The sequence below is a fragment of the Haliotis rufescens genome, unplaced genomic scaffold, assembly GCF_023055435.1.
Source record: "Haliotis rufescens isolate VD_foot unplaced genomic scaffold, xgHalRufe1.0.p SCAF_10, whole genome shotgun sequence".
NCBI lineage: Eukaryota > Metazoa > Mollusca > Gastropoda > Lepetellida > Haliotidae > Haliotis > Haliotis rufescens.
This window is the reverse complement of record NW_025963780.1, coordinates 16,818,471-16,842,785: the sequence shown is the minus strand read 5'-3', so window position 1 is coordinate 16,842,785 and position 24,315 is coordinate 16,818,471. Positions and strand designations below refer to the sequence as shown.

Below are 24,315 nucleotides of genomic sequence, written 5' to 3'. Positions count from 1 at the left end.
TGGGTACCATGACACACAATGATGAACACCACCGGGTACCATGACACACAATGATGAACACCACTGGGTACCATGACACACAATGATGAACACCACTGGGTACCATGACACACAATGATGAACACCACCGGGTACCATGACACACAATGATGAACACCACTGGGTACTATGACACACAATGATGAACACCACTGGGTACCATGACACACAATGATGAACACCACTGGGTACCATGACACACAATGATGAACACCACTGGGTACCATGACACACAATGATGAACACCACCGGGTACCATGACACACACTGATGAACACCACTGGGTACCATGACACACAATGATGAACACCACCGGGTACCATGACACACACTGATGAACACCACTGGGTACCATGACACACAATGATGAACACCACCGGGTACCATGACACACACTGATGAACACCACCGGGTACCATGACACACAATGATGAACACCACTGGGTACCATGACACACAATGATGAACACCACTGGGTACCATGACACACAATGATGAACACCACCGGGTACCATGACACACACTGATGAACACCACTGGGTACCATGACACACAATGATGAACACCACCGGGTACCATGACACACACTGATGAACACCACTGGGTACCATGACACACAATGATGAACACCACCGGGTACCATGACACACACTGATGAACACCACTGGGTACCATGACACACACTGATGAACACCACTGGGTACCATGACACACACTGATGAACACCACTGGGTACCATGACACACACTGATGAACACCACTGGGTACCATGACACACAATGATGAACACCACCGGGTACCATGACACACAATGATGAACACAACCGGGTACCATGACACACAATGATGAACACCACTGGGTACCATGACACACAATGATGAACACCACTGGGTACCATGACACACAATGATGAACACCACCGGGTACCATGACACACAATGATGAACACGACCAGGTACCATGACACACAATGATGAACACGACCAGGTACCATGACACACACTGATGAACACGACCAGGTACCATGACACACACACTGATGAACACGACCAGGTACCATGACACACAATGATGAACACCACTGGGTACCATGACACACACACTGATGAACACGACCAGGTACCATGACACACAATGATGAACACCACCGGGTACCATGACACACAATGATGAACACGACCAGGTACCATGACACACAATGATGAACACCACCGGGTACCATGACACACAATGATGAACACGACCAGGTACCATGACACACAATGATGAACACGACCAGGTACCATGACACACAATGATGAACACGACCAGGTACCATGACACACACTGATGAACACGACCAGGTACCATGACACACACACTGATGAACACGACCAGGTACCATGACACACAATGATGAACACCACCGGGTACCATGACACACAATGATGAACACGACCAGGTACCATGACACACAATGATGAACACCACCGGGTACCATGACACACAATGATGAACACGACCAGGTACCATGACACACAATGATGAACACCACCGGGTACCATGACACACAATGATGAACACGACCAGGTACCATGACACACAATGATGAACACGACCAGGTACCATGACACACAATGATGAACACGACCAGGTACCATGACACACACTGATGAACACGACCAGGTACCATGACACACACACTGATGAACACGACCAGGTACCATGACACACAATGATGAACACCACCGGGTACCATGACACACAATGATGAACACGACCAGGTACCATGACACACAATGATGAACACCACCGGGTACCATGACACACAATGATGAACACGACCAGGTACCATGACACACAATGATGAACACCACCGGGTACCATGACACACAATGATGAACACGACCAGGTACCATGACACACAATGATGAACACGACCAGGTACCATGACACACAATGATGAACACCACCGGGTACCATGACACACAATGATGAACACGACCAGGTACCATGACACACAATGATGAACACGACCAGGTACCATGACACACACTGATGAACACGACCAGGTACCATGACACACACACTGATGAACACGACCAGGTACCATGACACACAATGATGAACACCACCGGGTACCATGACACACAATGATGAACACGACCAGGTACCATGACACACAATGATGAACACCACCGGGTACCATGACACACAATGATGAACACGACCAGGTACCATGACACACAATGATGAACACCACCGGGTACCATGACACACAATGATGAACACGACCGGGTACCATGACACACAATGATGAACACGACCAGGTACCATGACACACAATGATGAACACGACCAGGTACCATGACACACAATGATGAACACGACCAGGTACCATGACACACACTGATGAACACGACCAGGTACCATGACACACACACTGATGAACACGACCAGGTACCATGACACACAATGATGAACACCACCGGGTACCATGACACACAATGATGAACACGACCAGGTACCATGACACACAATGATGAACACCACCGGGTACCATGACACACAATGATGAACACGACCAGGTACCATGACACACAATGATGAACACCACCGGGTACCATGACACACAATGATGAACACGACCAGGTACCATGACACACAATGATGAACACGACCAGGTACCATGACACACAATGATGAACACGACCGGGTACCATGACACACAATGATGAACACGACCAGGTACCATGACACACAATGATGAACACGACCAGGTACCATGACACACACTGATGAACACGACCAGGTACCATGACACACAATGATGAACACCACTGGGTACCATGACACACAATGATGAACACGACCAGGTACCATGACACACAATGATGAACACGACCAGGTACCATGACACACAATGATGAACACCACTGGGTACCATGACACACAATGATGAACACCACTGGGTACCATGACACACAATGATGAACACGACCAGGTACCATGACACACAATGATGAACACCACCGGGTACCATGACACACAATGATGAACACGACCAGGTACCATGACACACAATGATGAACACGACCAGGTACCATGACACACAATGATGAACACCACCGGGTACCATGACACACAATGATGAACACGACCAGGTACCATGACACACAATGATGAACACGACCAGGTACCATGACACACACTGATGAACACGACCAGGTACCATGACACACACACTGATGAACACGACCAGGTACCATGACACACAATGATGAACACGACCAGGTACCATGACACACAATGATGAACACGACCAGGTACCATGACACACACTGATGAACACGACCAGGTACCATGACACACAATGATGAACACCACTGGGTACCATGACACACAATGATGAACACGACCAGGTACCATGACACACAATGATGAACACGACCAGGTACCATGACACACAATGATGAACACCACTGGGTACCATGACACACAATGATGAACACCACCGGGTACCATGACACACAATGATGAACACCACTGGGTACCATGACACACAATGATGAACACGACTGGGTACCATGACACACACTGATGAACACGACCAGGTACCATGACACACAATGATGAACACGACCAGGTACCATGACACACAATGATGAACACCACTGGGTACCATGACACACAATGATGAACACCACCGGGTACCATGACACACAATGATGAACACCACTGGGTACCATGACACACAATGATGAACACCACCGGGTACCATGACACACAATGATGAACACCACTGGGTACCATGACACACACTGATGAACACCACTGGGTACCATGACACACACTGATGAACACGACCAGGTACCATGACACACAATGATGAACACCACCGGGTACCATGACACACAATGATGAACACCACTGGGTACCATGACACACAATGATGAACACGACTGGGTACCATGACACACACACTGATGAACACCACTGGGTACCATGACACACAATGATGAACACCGCTGGGTACCATGGACACACACTGATGAACACCACTGGGTACCATGACACACACACTGATGAACACGACCAGGTACCATGACACACAATGATGAACACCACCGGGTACCATGACACACAATGATGAACACCACTGGGTACCATGACACACACTGATGAACACCACTGGGTACCATGGACACACACTGATGAACACCACTGGGTACCATGACACACAATGATGAACACCACCGGGTACCATGACACACAATGATGAACACCACTGGGTACCATGACACACACTGATGAACACCACTGGGTACCATGACACACAATGATGAACACCACCGGGTACCATGACACACAATGATGAACACCACTGGGTACCATGACACACAATGATGAACACCACCGGGTACCATGACATACAATGATGAACACCACTGGGTACCATGACACACACTGATGAACACCACCGGGTACCATGACACACAATGATGAACACCACTGGGTACCATGACACACAATGATGAACACGACCAGGTACCATGACACACAATGATGAACACCACTGGGTACCATGACACACAATGATGAACACCACTGGGTACCATGACACACAATGATGAACACCACCGGGTACCATGACACACAATGATGAACACCACCGGGTACCATGACACACAATGATGAACACGACCAGGTACCATGACACACAAAGATGAACACCACCGGGTACCATGACACACAATGATGAACACGACCAGGTACCATGACACACACTGATGAACACCACTGGGTACCATGACACACAATGATGAACACCACCGGGTACCATGACACACAATGATGAACACGACCAGGTACCATGACACACAATGATGAACACCACTGGGTACCATGACACACAATGATGAACACGACCAGGTACCATGACACACAATGATGAACACCACTGGGTACCATGACACACACTGATGAACACCACCGGGTACCATGACACACAATGATGAACACCACTGGGTACCATGACACACAATGATGAACACGACCAGGTACCATGACACACAATGATGAACACCACTGGGTACCATGACACACAATGATGAACACCACTGGGTACCATGACACACAATGATGAACACCACCGGGTACCATGACACACAATGATGAACACCACCGGGTACCATGACACACAATGATGAACACGACCAGGTACCATGACACACAATGATGAACACCACCGGGTACCATGACACACAATGATGAACACCACCGGGTACCATGACACACAATGATGAACACCACCAGGTACCATGACACACAATGATGAACACCACCGGGTACCATGACACACAATGATGAACACGACCGGGTACCATGACACACAATGATGAACACGACCAGGTACCATGACACACAATGATGAACACCACCGGGTACCATGACACACAATGATGAACACCACTGGGTACCATGATACACAAGGGCATGGCTTACAGCCAACAGATGACCACCCCTATCACCACAGAGGTACACCGAAGGCAGTGACGCTACTGACCCGCCTCGTGTCCATCGCAGGGCACTTCCAGTTATACAGGTAATACTGAAGATTGCCGTCACCGATCCCGAACTTCAGCTTCTCCAGGAACTCCTTGTTGTCCATTAGATCCAGGGCATTGAACACATCGAAGCCCACCTGCAGTCAATACACAGACTTAGCACATCCAGTCAACTTACATATTTTTAATATTCATCCCACATTCTGGGATTCAGGTTTTGAGGAAAAATGCTACCTTTTCTGTGTACAATGTGCAACCAAAAGCTTCATAGTTTTGCTTCTGATGAAGTCTTGGATGGAGTGATAACGAGATCACAAAACATTACAAATTTTACGACGGCTTTACACAATGAAAATTGTTCAATAGATGTTCTGGGAATTATTGTGTTGTGTGTTTCAGATATTTTTGGGGTTCCTCCTTTCAGAGAAAAACAATTTGTATATCTAGAAGAAGTGACAGAAACAAATATTCTGTATTGAACAAAAGTCAAAAGTCCTGGGGACATATTCTGGTCCTACACTAATAAAGCTAGTAAAGTAAAACGATGACAATACCAAAACATGTTACCATTCCTCCGTTATGACTGAGTGGCAAGTAACTGACTTACATTTTTTGCTACTATAAGAGCGTCCTGCATGAGATCAACCCAGGGCGTCTTGTGGGCCACGTTGTAGAAGGAGTACGCTGCCTTGAGGGACTTGTGCTGGGGATGGTGCATCACAGTGGAGGGCAGCGTGTAGAAACTCACAAAGTCTGTCACTGTCCCATCAACCTGCGCCAGGCACAACAACAATCAGACGAGTCCTCACTAACCACACCACAGGTCAGTGAAATTATTCACGTAATAAGTGGGAGAGTACCAGGTATATATAAAGCTGCTTCGAATATGAATTCATCTGAGGGAGTCGAACCTTTAACCAGGTGCTCCTTGCAGCAAAGGGGGACAACCCATGGCCAGTAAAGCTTGCTAGAAAGTTGCAGTCGGCAATATTCCAGCTATATCATGACAACCTATACTTCTCAACATTTGAGAGGGATACAGGGCTATATCCTACTGTTCTGTAACTGGAGGACATTAACTGGTGAACTTGAACTGTGTACTTACTTTTTTACCCTCAAATGAAGCTGAACATGCTCCAGTTGCAGGGCACCATGGGATACTATTTGTATGACACCATCTCCTAGCAACCAATCACTCACAGGTCCAACACTCCGAATATCTCTATCAAATGTTGAGTAGTATAGATACAGTTGAGTCTGGACTGGGCAAACCAGTGAAACGCAGGAGCAATGATTCACGCCATTACAGTATGGTGACACTCGCATGTCATAGATCCTGACCACTGGTACCACATGGAGTGAGTGAGTGAGCATGGTTTTATGCCGCTTTTAGCAATATTCCAGCAATATTACAGCAATATTACAGCAGTGGACACCAGAAATGAGCTTCACACATTGAACCCATGTCGGTATTCGAACCTGGGTTTTGTGCGTGACAAGTGAACGCTTTAACCACATGGAAGTAAGTGAAAAGCCAAACCTTGTACAGTCACTTGTACATCCCTCTGATCAATGGATCACACATTTGTTTGTTTCTCTTGGATTTGAAAACAAACTATTGACTGATAGTATGAAAAACTTCCAAAGCTATTGAGGCACAATGAAATGATCCATTAATCCATCAAGTCGCTTATTACAACAAGCATAGGTTACCATAGATACCATGTCCTCTTTTTACCCAGAATCCATACAGGACCTATTCTAACTGGGGTGTCCATCCTGGGATGGACCACACTTTCAAGCATCCTGGAATAACGGTTATAAAACTATACTACTTCTAGCATAAAGAGAAAACAGTGAATCATACTTACTTCTACAACATAGCTATCAACTATTCCATTCCTGGGAATGAACCAATGTCTAAATTCTTCTTCACTAAAATTAGGGGACAAATCAAACGTGTCTAGGTACTGCAAAGAGAACAGAGAACATGTGGTTAGCTTTGATGATGTCATAATACACTACTCAGATCTTTCAACACTTGTACAAAGGATAAAAAAGATCGTTTTGAAAGTGTTCTTACTGCCCACTTGTGGGGTTTTGAAAGTTGCATTCAACAATAATTAGCCAAACTCTTTGGCCTGCAAAGCGTAATGTTAAACAGCATATTACTGTCAGGGTACTAGTACAGACAGGCCATTACTGACTTACCATTGTGACCAACTTATACCCATATCTCCTTGTTCTGCAGAGTATTAACGTTACTCCAGTACAATGTCCTACAATCACAGTTAGGAGACTGTGAACATCTTGGTCTGACATCCAATGCCCATGTAAGTTATATATGACACCCGGCCTGCCTGTCTGCCTGAACTCAATTTTAATAGACTCATTAAAATGAGATCTTTTACTGTGATTGGCTACCTGTCTCCACTAAGATCTGTATAAACAAACACTCTATAGAAGGTGAAATCAGGTGACTTTCTAATCAGTATATCAGCATCACAAAGGTGGCATCACAAAGTTTTGGTTCAAGCTAGCAAAGAACTCTTGTCTTCTAGACCTGACAAACAAACATATAGGTATAAACAGGATTCACAAAGTTTGAAAAGAATCTATGCAGCATGTTATGGATATTTTACACCCTTCATTTTATTTGGGTTTTATAATCAATGAGATTAGAATTCCTTTTAGCTGCGGTTTCATTTCTCCTAACATTAGTCAACCTTTCTGTAAAGTGCTGTCTAAGGCTTCCAGACCATGAAGGCAATGCATCTTAACAAGCAGATAGCTCACTGGCTCAAAAAACACTGTTCCTTCAAAATGATAGTTTAGGCAAAGATATCTACCGGACTGGACATGCTAATGTGTTATAGAAGATCTGTCAGATCTAAATGGGGAGAGGTATCAAATTTGAGTAAGATATCTGACTTTAAAGAGATTGCAGAATTTCACCGAGAATTGACAGTTCTCCTCTGTTTAATGTGTCCTCACCGATGCTAACAATTTGTATGCTTCAGGGACATCCGCTGGTGTGAATGGCCGAAAGCCCGGAGTCTTGGGGGACTGCAAGCAGAAAAGACAGTCATTTATTGAAAACATTATTCCCGAAAACATTTTCTTCAAAACACCAAACCCTCTTTAAAAGATATATAAAGCTAGCATAATACTCATTTATAAGTTAGGTGTAAGGATAGTTCAGGAAAACCTGGTGAGGCAGATGAGTTAGTTCAGTGCTAGAACAGTCAATACAGTGCCAGAGTGGTACTGATCCATTTCCTCAGACTTGTAACTGTTGGTGTTGCAGTCAGCAATATTCAAGCTATTCATCAGTCGTCTGATATTTGCTGACAAACCTAAAACATTATAAAGGTGAACCCAGCATTTGAACTCATGATAATAGGTTTCTGGCTTGCCCAAGGGAGGCAACTTTGCACAGAGGACTGTGGCTCCTTAGATAACTGGCACCTTACACAACTGGGCCACCTTTCTCTACTTCAGCATGTGGACTTCATATTGTGATACCCCACACAGTAATGAAGCATGTATACATGGTGTTGCGGTACCCCTCACCTCTGGTAATTTGTACAGCTTTAGTGTTCTTTGCATAGTCATATGACGGCTAAGATGAGAAAACTTCACTTCAATTAGTTTCCGTGGATTAAGTGATCTATGCCAATACCTAGAAACAAAAACAGCACCAGTCATACAAAGGATGTGTAATAATGCATATATAGTCCAATCTATGGTCAAGTAGCCAAACAAATATGTACCTTTTCACTTTCAAAAATCTGAAAATTGTCATATTGTTACTCTGAAAATGAACTGTATCACCATGACTGGTAAAACAAGATAACATACACAACAGAAGACGCCAATTGTGCTGGGTGTGGCTCCTTGTGCTACACTTTCATAACATTAACGTCACATTCCAAGGACTTGTGTCGTTTTCTTTCTGAACATTACGTTTAGCAGGGGTGTGGTTTTCCATATCTGACAACAAACATTTTAACTGATCCCAACACTTTTCATCCTCAATAATCCAGTATATCATATCTGTTAACTAAATACCCTCAACCCATTTGTCATCACAGCTTCCCTTTGAGTGATTTTTAAATAGGTCATGCTAAAACTAGCTGTCCACTCAAATTAGACCCATGAGGTTGAGATTTTCTGTGTGAGGTAACTAATCCGAGAACCTGAGACCTCAATAACACTTTCTGAATGAAGCTCTTTAGAGCTGAATGGGTCAAGGGTATTTATCATAACATTTGTTTGTTTGTTTGCTGTTAACACTGCACTCAGCAATATTCCAGCTATATGACGGCGGTCTGTAAAGAAACGAGTCTGGACCAGACAAACCAATGATTGATATCATGGGCATTGACCTATGCAATTGGGATATGACATGCATCAACAAAGTCGGAGGGCCTGACCACTCGATCCTGTTAGTCACCTCCTACGACACGCAGTCACCTTTATTGAAAGTATTCTTACCTGAATCTTCACAGGTTTTATCATAACAGAATTGAGACAAAATACACAGGGTAACTGAGTCATACACTTTTGAGCATAGAGGCATGGGGATTGGGCCCACTCACCTACAAGACGTAACAGGTTTGGGTAGGACCACGCCGGCTGTGTACACTGCCTGGAACAACCCTTGTTGATGCACCCGTCTCGTGATCTCTCGGATCAGCACTGGGGCAACACGCTTTGATCTTAACTTTTTATGCACACACAGGAAATTTATTTCTACCATTTTCTTTCTCCTACAAAGAGAGAAAGACACGTGAGAGTAAATGAATATACATAAAACAATTGTCGGTATAAGACACAAGTGACTCCATGGCATCTGATTGGCTTTCCAAGCAATCTTTTGTGCATTTGTTTCCATAACCCTCAGGAAGTCCATGCATACTTGCAGATTACTGTTGCCTGATTGGCTGATAAAAGAGTGGATGGGGATGCATAAATGGTGTTACTTTTTGAACTGCTGTCTACAACCATTTCTGTTAATGATTAAATAAGCAGTCTGTGAAATTAATATTGTTTACTTAATGTTTTGTAGAATTTTCCTATTCGGAATATTCTATAAGTAATACGTTACCACTGTTATACCGAGGCTGTTGTCTCCCACAACTGCTGCTATAGCGAAATCTACCACAGAGATCTCAATTACCTCATGCAGCACGTGCGTAGCCACCTAGCTGCCATGTGACACCCTTCACTCTTGTCTCCTGCGAGAGCAAGTGCTCGGGGGACGGACGGGCGGGCAGCAGCCCAGTGGTAACATATTACTTATAGAATATTCCGAATAGAAAAATTCTACAAATTACATTAAGTAATACGTTACCACTGTTATGACGAGGCTGACTACCACAGTAGGCGGTGGGGAGCACCTACAACCCGAATCCTGACTGCTAGCGTTCCTTCCGACCAGCGGAAGTAAACACCAAGGCGGAAGCACTCGATGCGCATGCACCTAGCTAGGCGTTACCCTATAGGAATACCAAAGCACTGTCAAGCGCATACCGTAAGGCTCAATCGTCATTGCCAAAACGATTGGTGACTCCAAACGGCCCCACTGGATAGGCATTTCATCGCCGCAGCGGATGAGAACACTGTATCCGCGTGAGCTAAATCATAGATCAGGTTAAACAGTCGAAAAGAGGGAAATTAAGACCGTATATCCCAGAGCAAGCCTACTTAAAGTATGCATTAGGCGTGTGACCTAATTCCAGTATTCGTAAGCTCGTCGGCTCTTTGGAGAGACTGGTACCCATAGCAACGTCCCGTACCGTAGCAACAGACGAGACATAGTTGGCAATGGAACCCCCGTAGAGTTTCCGGGTCTCTCGCAAGTGAGACATGAAACAAGCAATATCCTGCACAGATACCTTATCTGGCGAATGAATGTGATGTTTACAACACCACTTCGTGAAAATAACCCAACGTGCATTATACACCTTCTGGGTAGAATCACGAAGCATACTAACGTATGCCCGAGACGACCGCGAGAAAAACCTTTACTCCTCAGACGCTCGGTGACAACATCCACGCGTGCAGATTGAACTGCCCTGCATTTGGATGAAGCTGACGGGTGTGAGGGTGGATCAAGAGATCCGGTCTCACAGGCAGTGGAAGTGGCGACTGCGTGACCTGGGTCAGCAAGTCGGGGTACCACGATCTGTTCGGCCACATGGGCGCGATCAGTAACATTCGACAGCATACTCCTCGGAGCCGGCTTAGAATATGTAGTATCAACGCTGTCGGCGGGTAAGCATAAGCGTCCAAGCCCGTCCAGTCTAACACGAGAGCATCGTGATCGATGGCCCTCGGGTCCGGGACTGGTGATACAAATAACGGGAGTTGATTGTTGAACTGCGTTGGAACAGGTCGACCATCGGACAACCCAAACGTTCGCACAGCCACTGAAACACTACTGGGTTCAGCATCCACTCTGTGGGGCTCGGATCCTGAGCCTCAATAGAGCATCGGCCAGTACGTTCCGCACACCTGGGATGTGACGGGCGCGTATCTGGCACGGGACACTGTCCACCAGAGCGTAAAACTTGAACGTGAGATCGAGTAGCGAGTGACTGTGGGTTCCCCCCCAGTTTGTTCACATAGGACACTACCGTCGTGTTGTCGGTTGCCAGCATGAGCCGGGCGTCGACGAGACGATGCTTCCAGTGATTGACTGCGTTGATCACTGCCTTGAACTCGAGACAATTGATGTGAAGACCTAGTTCGTCTACGCACCACACCCCCGAGCTCATCTCCCCCTCTAGATGGGCGCCCCAGCCCACTAGAGAGGCATCTGTATACAGGTTCAACGTGGCCCGGTAGGGCCACATAGAGACTCCTGATAAGACATTGTAAGGGACCGTCCACCACTCCAGATGCGGTCGGAGCCGATCCGGGAGGGCGACGGTCGCACTGTTCACCTCTGTTGCTAACAACTGGATTAAAAACCGTTGCAGCGGGCGGAGTTGGAGACGACCCCGTTCGGTGCAGTCCTGGGCTGATACAAGTAGCCCTAACAGCTGTTCCCAAAAGTGAACAGTCTGTTGCACCGCTAAGACTTTGGCAATCATCGCCTGAATCTTGTGCCACCGATCTGGGGGGACAAAGAGGCGATGGGACACCGTGTTGAACCGACCTCCGATAAACTGCAAGTTCTGAGAAGGGGTTAACTCGCTCTTGGGGAGATTGATAACCCACCCCAATTGCTCCAAGAGCCGATGTGCGAAAACGAGATGGCGTGACAGGGTGTCCGTCATTCGATTTGCAACTAGCGAGTCGTCCAGGTACGCGAAGTACCGGACACCCCTCCGGTGGAGGAACCCCACTATGGGGGTGGTTAACCGGGTGAACAGCCAGGGAGCGGATGAAAGACCGAATGGGAGTACAACCCACTCGTAGTGCCTGCCTTGAAAGACAAACCTGAGATACTTGTGATGATCCTGGTGAATCGGAACATGCAGATAAGCATCCTTCAGGTCGATTGAAGCTAGCCAGTCGGCCGGCATGATCAGTGCTTTCAGGTCCGTCAAGCTCAACATTCTGAACTTGGGCGGCTTGCGCAGGTAGAACTCGTTGAACGATTTCAAGTTGTGAATCATTCTGAGTTCGGCACTGTCCTTCTTGGGAACGAGAAATATCCTGGAGTAAAACCCCGGTGTTATTTCTGGTAGAGCTAACTCCCGAACTACCCTCTTCTCCACCAACCTGCCGATGGCATCAGCGAGGAAGGGAAGATCGGTTTCCGAATAGAAACCTGCCGACGGGGCAACGGTGAGCGGCGGATTCGCTTTGAGATCGAGCCGATAGCCGTACCGAATCGTGTTGACCACCCACGGGTCATCGAACACTTGTTCCCAATTCTCCCAGTAAGTCTGGAGTCTGGCTCCCACTGGGGAAAGAGAGGGGGGCCTGACGGGCTGCGGCAGGCGCAACTGCCCAGGGCCAAGTGACTCGGGTTCGCCTACGGGCCAACCGAAGTTAGCGCTGTCGGCATACGAACCCCTCCAATGAGAGTCACCTGGAGGGGCGTTTGCCGTCCTTAGACGACTTGGGCTTCCCCCAGTTCCCCTTCTTCCTGCGAAAGGGCTGCTGAGAACCCTTACCGGAGCCCTCAGAGCGGGGCTTCTTCCCGGAGGAAGAAGAACCCGACCCCTTAGGCCTGCCGGACGCAGCATCCTGGGGCGCGCTCCGCTTCGGAGCGGCACCCAGGCGCCTATGCAAGGACCCCACAAGATCCAGTGTGTGCCGAGAGGCCTCGGCAGACACAGCGGCCTGTTGTTCCTTCAGAACCCCAGGGATCTTGTTATTAAACAGGGTCCGAGCAGACCAAGGCTGCAAAAGGAGCACCTCCTGATTGGCAGCGTCCAACCCTGAAGCAACCAGATACGACTGGCGCCAAAAAAAATGGCACGTGCCGGAAACAAAGGCCGAAGCCCCGGCAACGTACTCCAGGGAAGCATTTAAACCGAGCAAGCAGTTGTAAATGCGCTGGTCTCGGTCCGTAGGAGAACCTTTGACCAGACTGGCCGCTGCAGCCAGGTATGTGTCTCCGTGAGACATTGCCAGCATGGAGTGTCAAGCGAGGGTGTCCAGCTGTTGCAAGGTACCTTGTGGTACCATGGCAACCGGTGGGGCACGGACCCCCAAACGCTCCACACTGGCTTCCGCGGAAGGACCAGCCTCGGGAAAGGCAAGGTCATGTACCGGGAAAGACCCTTTTCTCCACGACAGTGGAGGTAACGGGAGACCCCGACCAGAGGCAGTCGTGAAGGCCTTCTCCAAAGAAGGCTTAATCCCGCGCAGCAAGGTTGATGCCGGGAAAGCCTTGTCAGACGTCTCGTCGTATACCTCGGAGTCACCCACGAACCGTGGATTCCCCGCGGTATCGGCAGGGGCTTTGGCATGTCCTCGAAGAGGTCATAAACCATGGCCACGCGGTCCTTAACCGATAGCGGAAGCAACGGTTCGGGGGAAGGACCGGTAACCACGGCGGACCCCCCGTCCGAACCCGCGGCCACCAAAGAGGCCGGGGACGGAACAGCCAGCAGCCTATCTTGCGATAAGGCCGCCAGCTTGGAGTCCACAAGTTTCGACAACAATGCGGCAACAATGCTCAAACTCCGCAGGCCCCAGACCTTCGCACAGGGTGCACCGGGTGTCCCCGCAAGGAACCCTGCACCGCGGGCAAAAACTTTCTGCACACCCCGCAACTTCGAGGAGCAGGGGTAGAGGGGGTGGAGACTGGGGACATATCCATGTCAGACATTGTTTGTCTGCTATAAACAAAGAACAAAACATGGTTACAACGCACGCACCACAATGATTCACAAACGAGCATTTTCACAAGAAAATAAACGAGCAATGTGAACATATAACATACACATATAACTTACGTTAACCCCCAAAACATACAAGAACAGGGGAAACGTAAAACACAACGTGCATACGCAAACCCTGCAAGTATATAGAAAAAAGGGCGGGAAAATTATAACCAAGCGTAGCTACCGCAACGCCCCATAAAAGCAAAGTTTATTAGAGAATAAACTATAATAAATATCACCAAATATTCAAGGAACGCTTCAGCAGGAGGAATACACGTCTTGCTACGCAGACGAAGGAGACAAGAGTGAAGTGTGTCACATGGCAGCTAGGTGGCTACGCACGTGCTGCATGAGGTAATTGAGATCTCTGTGGTAGATTTCGCTATAGCAGCAGTTGTGGGAGACAACAGCCTCGGTATAACAGTGGTAATGTATTACTTAATGTAATTTCAAAGAATTCTGGTGTGAGTATATCCACTATGTTACAATAACAAAAAGTAATACAAAGATTTGCAATAACTAACCTGATAGAACAGGGGCTATTATTACCTTAACAAAATGTTAGAACCAATTGCATACTGAAATAAAAAATCTCTTGATGAAGTTTAATTTCTAATCATACAAACCTTTCATATATTTTGATGTGAGCAGGAACAGCACTTATGAAGCCAACAAGTTTGCCACTTTTCGTGACCCTCACACCACAGTGCCAGTCCTTGATCCAGCCTGGAGGCTGCAGAGCCCTGCAAACGATAGATAGGTTCTACTCACAGATTCTCAACTGAAACCTGTTTAGCTGTCTACTGACAGACAGGTATGTCCCAATACATCATGTGTATGTAGTGTCATTAATTCAGGGGGGCACGGGTGACCCAGTAGTCTAAGGCGCCGCAGTTAGCTGTGTGTCCCTTGGGCACGCCAGAAACCTATGATTGTGGGTTCGAATCCCGGTTCGCCCCAATTGTGTTTCTAGGTTTGTCAGCACCATACCCGTGCTCGTGGGTTTCACCAAAGTGGAAAACGTCTTAAGACCTGCATTCGGGCTTTCCTCCCACATAAAGCTGACACGCCGTAATATAACTGGAACACTGTTAAAAGCGGCGTTAACACAACTCACTCACTCATTAATTCTGCTGTATTACCAGATGATTATTAATGGCACTTTTACAAGCTGGATACTAGCTCAATTTTCATTCTCAGCTCCCTGGGGAGTATAAATGCGTGCTTGTGAGGTATAAGAAGGTTAACAGTCACATTGCCATCTCATCCTACCGAGTAACCTTTCACTGCTGGGTGAACAGAGGCATATTTCGAACAAAGTCGCTTGCCGAAGGAGATACATAAGGAGATATGCGTGTTTCAGAGAAGTCATTGGAAAATATCTGGTGTTCTTTAACCTCTTTTGAGTGGTACAGTTGACGTGCATGAAATCAAGACCAGGTACCGCTTAATGTGAAACAAAATTCCACAAACATAAATCTTCACGACTAAGAATTCCAACTATTGTCTGTGTTATTGTCAAAGAGAACATTCAAACTAAAACTTACCACTGAAGAAATTCTGGAGAGTAATCAAATCTGAACATGTTGTCATCATCTTCTACATAATTTTCATTCAGGAGTGTATACAGCTCTTTCAACTGAAACAGATCAAGTTCTAGGTACAAGCAGGGCGGACTCACTGTGTCATTTATTCCTGTTACAGGAGATCCTAGCTGACATGAACAAGCATTCACCAACACATCTCATTACAATCAGATCTCGTTAAGATCAGACAAACAAAGGTCCACATAATACAGTTAGAAACCGATACCTATAACAGTAAGAGTAAGTAAACGAGTGAATTGGGATACATTACCCTTAAGGGCATGGATATAGGTTGAACTATTTTCAGTAATTCTCACTAAGGTGGGGTGAAATGGGGTGTACTGTCGCGTTCAAGATTCTTGTACTTATATGTCCGTGTCTGTGCTCTTGTACTAATGCTGATTTTGGGGTGCTAGCCCACTGAGATGCCATGCAGCACTTTAACATGAATACTCCACTTAGACACAGTACTGACTCGGAGCCGACCTGTCCTTATTTTACCGGGTAATGCCAAGCACCAAGCAGGGTAACAACCAGTACCGTCTTTTAACGTTTCTTGGTTCTCTGGGCAGACTCTCTACCACCACACAAAAGCAGTCAATCCTCTCTGAGCATTATACATGTTATAACAATTGTTCCATTGTTTACATTGTCTGCAACGTGACTGTCACATCATATAATTGAAGATAATGTCCTCCCCTGTTTATGACGATTTATTTGATGTCCTCCCAAAAATAGAGTAGCTGAGCTGGTGCCTCTACTTGCGATCAGGAACCACATTTTTCAGCATTTTCACAAAACGACTGGGTAACATTAAGAATAACCTATTCTCAACTCAGAACGACAAATTATTCGTCCCCATGACTGTTTAAAGTTCCTCGCCAAATCTTCGACCTTACTAAATTAATTCATTTGAGACATATAATTCCTAATTCCTCCTTGCCCATTGGTTATACTCCAATTACTCTCCCGTCCGTCTCTGATTTATGGCATCCAAACAGGTGGGTTTGTCACTTTTATTACATACCTACTGGCCACTGTTAGCTCACAGCATAAAATACAAATACACAGAGATTTAAATTTACCTGCAGATGGGAAATATTTGAATCACATAGATTTATGTGGCACTTACAATGAGAGGATTGCTTATGTCAAGTGTGTCCCACTGAAAGCCCTGAGGTAGAGAGTAGCTCTCTTGTCTTATCTCTCCCATTGGCTTGTCGGCTTCAATTTCTTCATTAGCAGTGATTTTCTCATCTGAAAAATAAACAAGCGTAAACTTCAGACACAAACCTTTATTCAACAAGAAAACAGCGTTATCACTATACCCCGCAATGAGGCACATTAGAAGTTTGTTTGATAATATAGTAGTGAAAAAACTATAAAAAAGAGCACCATAAAGCCTTAAGAAGAGATAGGCACTTGGACGCTTTTTGCCATCAGAAAAAAAGATTAAATGTTAAATTAATGCACACAAAAGGCCCTTTCCTCGTAAAAAAAAATTCAGTCTTGATAAGTATCTCTTAGACAAGGTAACTTCAGTTGTTTCTGAGAAAACTTGCCCCCATTGCACAAATGACATGGATCAAAGGCTGTAACTCTGTAAAAAATTAATTGACGGGACCAATTCTCGAACTCAGTCTTAACAAGTATCATGCAAACTTTCATTCTTGTAGCTTCAGTAGTTTCTGAGAAAACTTGTCCCCATTGCAGACACTATGCACCAAGTTGAAAAACACTGAGCAAGGGCCAAAACTCTGTAAAAAATACTTTACTGAAGCACTGACCTTTTTACAGTGTGCATATCATGGACTGCTCTCATGTATTTACCAAAGGGGTAACTCAAAACATTTACTTTGTATGAAAATGGTCTAATTCAATTAAATCCCAACAAATTGAAAGGCAACATAAGGTGTACCATTCATCTGACTATAAAAGTCCAGTTTTCACCAGAATTTTGGAGTTTGGATAGTTTGGCTGGACTAAAAACAAAATCATGTAACGAAATAGACATCCAGTTTGTAAAATGCCATGCAAAGCATAGTGTACCACTAACTTGGTGACAACAGATATTTTCAAAATCTTTTCATGTTTTTAATCAAGATCCTCACATGATTTGATGCACTTTGTGATGTTGGACCTGTTTTATTACAATATAGATCTTGATTATCGATCTGATCAACTTCACTGGGCGATGCCATTTTGTTTGTGACACAAGAGGTGGAATCTGATTGGTCAATAGGAGGGACATAAAAGGGACATAACTTGTAATGGCCCTTGGTGGACTTTTACAGTCAGTTAACTCCCTTGCCTTGGGAAGATGGTGTACAGTGTTAAGAAAAGCACAAGGTTTCATTCCGATTATGCCTGGACATAATACTCCCAAGTCAGTGACATGTTTATCAAATGCATCCAAAACAAAGCTAAAAGTAAAAACTACTGCTTATGTAGTTACACGTTACCATGGTTACATGTGTTACAATCCAATATTTATTCTTGCAGATCATGCAGGGGGTTCAATTGTTCATAACTACAAAAACATTTAATTTTAATCTTGAACTTTAGCATTTGTTCAGAACACATCAAAAGAATTTCTTCTCACCAAATTTTGGTACAGGTTGAGTTTCCCAGAAATGGAATTTCTTCTTCTTGGCCTCCTCGATGCTCTTGGGGGCACCTTGCTGGAGTGTGAGGAACTCCACTGCTTTCTGGATCTGCTGCAGACCCGCCATTGGCAGGTTACTCTGGAACACACAGAAACACACTGGAGTATTTAGACACGACATTATAAAGGAGTTCTTATTTCCTTTTTCAAATAGTTCCCAATGAGGATTCCTGGACAGAATAGGTCCCCAGTACCCCATGGGGATGCCTGGCTAGAACAGGTCCCCATGAGTCCAAGGGGATGCCTGGACAGACTAGGTCCCCATGACCCCAAGGGGAAGCCTGGACAGAATAGGTCCCCAGTACACCACAGGGATAGGTCTTACAATTCCTATAGCTACAGGAAAGAAAGGATTATTGAGGTGTTTTTCTGTTACCTGGCCCTCCTCTGGGGCATCTTCTGACACCAAGTGTTTGTTTTTGGGGCTCTCCCTCTTCTTCTCCCGTGGTCCCTGGCTCTCCGAATCTGCCTCCATGCCTGACTGCGACTGGTCAGTCGTCCCCTCCACCAGCTTAATCTTGCCATCATATTCCTCGTCATTGATCACCTGGCTGTCAGAGTCTCCACTGGATCGCTCGATGTCTCGTGGCTTTTTCTTCCTCTTCTTGCTCTTCTTGCGCATCGCACTGTCCTGACTGAAACAATTAAAAGGATGTTAAGTTGACAATGCCTGTAGTCTACTGGACAAGGGTTATCTAGATGAGTGAGTGAGTATGGTTTTACGCCACTTTTAGCAATATTCCAGCAATATCACGACAGGGACATCAGAAATGGGCTTCACACATTGTACCCATGAAGGGAATCAAACCCTGCCTTCAGCATGACGAGCTAATGCTTTAACCTCTAGACCACAACACCGATCGTAATCTAGGTGAGCAATATCCAATAACCTCTGTGCATCAGACGCTGTAAAGTTTATTACAAAATACTTTCTGATAAATGCAGGGTTTAACATGATACAGGAATCATACGCTCATCATACAAAGTATTAACAACATGCTCGATGTGCCATCAACATGATCAACACTACATTTCAAAACCTACATCAAACCTGGCATTGCAGTGACAGACTGACATCATGAGCATCGATCCACACAAATGGGATATGATTACATGCCTCAACAAAGTTTGCGAGTCTGATCACCAGTTCCCGTTACTCTCCTTTTACTTTAGGGCAAGCATGGGCCGCTGAAGACCTATTCTAGCCCGGATATTCACGGGTCCTGCCTATGTGACTTATGGGATAAAATAACTTGGCTGATCCGAAGAAACCCCCAGTTTTCCAATCTTCTTGGGTAAAAGACATTGCCTTGTAAGAATAACATCCATACAGCATGGAAATCTGTATAATCGGTCTTGCATGAGTGAGTGGGTGAGGTTTAACTCTGATTTTGAACAGTTTTCCAGTTATTATCACAGCATGTCAGCTTAATGTGGGAGGAAGGCCTGAAGTGATGCAAGTCTCAAATGTATATCATTTTGCTGAAACCCACGAGCACACGGATGCAGTATGATGCTGACAGACCTTGAAACATAATCGGGGTGAACTGTGATTCTAACCCATGATCATAGGTTTCTGGCATGCCCAAGGGACACAACTTTGTACAGCGAATTGCGAAGCCATAAATGACTGTGCCACCCTTCTTGCATGACGTAACATTGATTAACTTTGAAACATTACACAGTCAAGTCGTGCATCTTTTCTTCTTCAGAGATGTGATGTTTGTGATAACCAGATTTGATGAGATAATAACGTGACCCAGACTTTCACTAATCTAGGATGAGCAGCCATAACCATGACAACAGTCATGTTTGTTTGAAAGAAATATGATAAATACTAGGGCTGGGACATGTCCAAATGTACTACCCGGGTACCCAACCCCCTATTACCCGACCCTACCTGGGTACCTGCTGTAGGTCTCAAGAGATAGGTACAAACTGTCTGATGGGAAAAGTTTCCCTCGCAAAATGTATTCAGATGCATGTATAAACAATGATAAAACGATCAGGTCATGCATACACTGAAGTTTACTGAATGAAGTTTTATCTTTATTCAAACATATACAAGTCAGAGGTAATGGGTGCATAGTCAGAAAGAAATGGGATCATTAGTGACTTAGAGTTTTAGATAATTTTGGTCATTAAACAACATATCGCGTGACTAACAACGGGTCCGTGTAGTCTTGTGGGTACCCGGGTCCTACTCAGTACCCACCCGCCCCGAGTACCCAAGTTACCCATTCCAGCCCTAAGAAATACTTCAATTTATGGTAGTGAGTAAGATTGTGCCACTTTGAATAATATATGTCAGTTATATAACAGCAAGTCAGCATGATGTGAGAGGAAAACTCAAAGCCTCAGAGGTTTACCACTTTGATGAAACCAAAGAGTACAGGCATGGTGCTGACAAACCTAGAAACAGAATCAGGATAATGGCTATCTAAGTATGTAACCATATTCTTTCATGACACTCATCACTGAATTTAGGGCTGACTGAATAATCATTACATTTCATCACTGCTACTGAGCTGCAATGGAAGCATGAAAATTTTGAGTTTATGAACACATATGAACAGCTGATGAAGAACAATAAAAGGATGTAGGGATACAGCATCAGCAGCTTAGATTTACCTGACTTGAGACTGATAAATATTTATTGTGATAAGGTGTCTTAATATGTAACCATGGTAACAGGGAATTGTACTCAATTACTTCCTATCTTCATCATGTTCATTTGATATACATTGCTGTATTGGCATGTGTTTGCTCACAACAGCAGTAAGCATGGGAAGGGATTGGCCTTTAAGCTGAGGATGAAACAAATACGGAAACGCAGATGCACAGGGATATGTGTCCTTGGATGTGATACATCATACATACAGACCTGTATCATAATACATGACACAATATATATTTTTTTAACGTAACGAAAGAAAAGCCCTATCTAAATATCGGATAAATTACAGCTTTAAAGACACTTGTGTCCTACAAATTAGCTGTTTGTGGTCATTTTGGATTCCCTTTTTGTGATGGACTCATTAACAGGGAAGAAACCATTTTTTCACGGACCTGAATTTAGACTGAAATACACAAGTAGGGTTAAAAATTAACACAAGCCCACTAGCTTGGGGCCAGGACAAATTTTTGATGGCTCATACAAATTTCTCAAATTCCCTATTGTTATAACATTACAAGGGCAGTTTATCTTAAACTGGGCTAGTAATACTTTTGAGTGTAGTTCTAACCCTGACAAGTATTTCAGTTCATGGCATTTGTATTGTAATTCTGGCCTATCATGATCAGTGTACTGAGATACATATCGTATCATGGCCTTTTGTATTGTTGTTGCACCACTACCCTAAATTAAAGACACCAACAAAAAATTGGCTGACTTGAAACAAGATACAACCCTACATCATTATATTTAGCATGTTTACTAGGAGAGACTGAGACATGCCCCCCCCCCCCAATATTATGTTATAAAGGCTCAGTGAAAGTGTCTTCATTTCTCCTGTTGCTTCCTGCTATCATACTTTCCTTTACAACACTACATATCAAATGTATTCAGGAGAATGAGTGAATGTTGTCACTGTCACAGTCAGCAATATTCCAGTTGTATCAAGTGTATTAGTACTATTGAAGCAGTCTGTAATGTTATGTATGTGTTTAGGAAAACAAACCTAAAAAAAGACAACCTATATCTTGGTTTAAAGTGCTACATGTTTTTGGTTGTTTTTTTATTTTCTCATGTTTAGCTCTGTAGTTCCCTAAATACAGAGACACATATGTAACAGGGATACAGGAAAAAAAAGATTCTTTTAAAAAAAACCATTCCTGCTATCATGGCTATGACAGAGGTCGGTAAATAATTGAGTATGGGACAGACATCCTGTGATTGACATCATGAGCATTGATCTAAGCAACTGGGATATCATGACATGCAATCGACTAAGCTTGACCTCCCAATCCATATAGTCACCTATTACAACATTATAGGTTGCCGGTGACTTATAGTATGTATAGTCTTACCCGAAATACTCACGGATGATAGGACTAATAGTGTTATGCCCATTGATGCTACCACATCAGGCACAAACATGGCCTAGGCTGCAGGATGCCACAACGTAGGTTCCCTTTTTCATCTTAAACTGGCATGTACATGCAGTGTATTGTTAATTTGGTAATAATGCAGTTTACCAGGGACAGCTTACTAGCGCTAATTGGCTCTGGCTGCCAACTGTGGCTCTCTCGTCACAGATCATGCATATACCTCTTCGATCATTAGGGTTATTTGTGTTTGGGGTTAGGGTAGGTCGGGCGTTGGCTAATTGAAATCTGAAAAAGTGTGCTTGTTAAAGTGCAGTACTGCTGTTAATTTTGTTCATCGGTATATACAAAGTGAACTACTTCTGATCATGCTAACTGATTTGGGCAATGTATTTTTCAATGGAGTATCATCTTGTCGTGAGTTCACACAGTGACAATTCTCATGCCCTGGATGTGGTTATCTTCAAGTTTAACCAAATGCATTTCAAGTATAAAATTGTATAAGCCTAATATAGGTCCAGATTTAGATTTATTTCTTAAATTGGGCCCCTTATGGTCATATCTTCCAAAATAAATGTCCACTCTGAAATACATGTGCAACTCTTAACAGGAATATCCTGTTATTGAATATACATTACGGATTTCTTATCAACTCAATAAAAACCTGATGTGTTGTATCACAGCTAAAGAAAGGGTCCATTAGTATTACACAGCAAATTGGATCTATCAAACATGTGTCTCTGCACGCTTCGTGTTTCATCAATTTCTGACATTTGCAAATGCAGTCAAATCACGAAACTCGGCTCAAAGGGGAATATATAAATTAAGACAATATAAACCTTTCGTCTCCAACTTCATCATCTTCGATATCGCCCTCAACGGCGCTTGGATCCTGGTCCAAGTCTGAACTCATGTCGTGCAAAGAATCTGCATCCGCCATGTTCGCCTCCTTGAAGCTTCGGAGTGAATATATATTTGAATTAAATCCAAAACTTCCATATATTGTATTGTTATCCTAAAATGGCGTTATTTAGCAAAATTATATCTCTGCTATTATGATAAGAATTTTTTATTTGATCAT

At 44.6% G+C, this 24,315-nt stretch overlaps 1 protein-coding gene across 1 annotated transcript in view; it reads right to left on the bottom strand.

Annotated features, from left to right (window-relative positions):
• The window catches only part of LOC124123582 (glycylpeptide N-tetradecanoyltransferase 2-like), a 30,914-nt gene extending 6,729 nt beyond the window's left edge, over positions 1-24,185 (bottom strand). The window contains exons 1-12 of the mRNA XM_046486785.2: positions 24,074-24,185; positions 19,564-19,822; positions 19,125-19,266; positions 17,655-17,779; positions 16,484-16,575; positions 15,563-15,679; positions 10,188-10,358; positions 9,160-9,268; positions 8,581-8,652; positions 7,458-7,556; positions 6,194-6,358; positions 5,586-5,723 (exon numbers count right to left, since the gene is read on the bottom strand). Of these exons, the coding sequence (XP_046342741.1) occupies positions 5,586-5,723; positions 6,194-6,358; positions 7,458-7,556; positions 8,581-8,652; positions 9,160-9,268; positions 10,188-10,358; positions 15,563-15,679; positions 16,484-16,575; positions 17,655-17,779; positions 19,125-19,266; positions 19,564-19,822; positions 24,074-24,174 (1,590 nt within the window). The 5' untranslated portion in view covers positions 24,175-24,185. The remainder of the gene's footprint in view (positions 1-5,585; positions 5,724-6,193; positions 6,359-7,457; positions 7,557-8,580; positions 8,653-9,159; positions 9,269-10,187; positions 10,359-15,562; positions 15,680-16,483; positions 16,576-17,654; positions 17,780-19,124; positions 19,267-19,563; positions 19,823-24,073) is intronic.
• Positions 24,186-24,315: the final 130 nt, after the last annotated feature.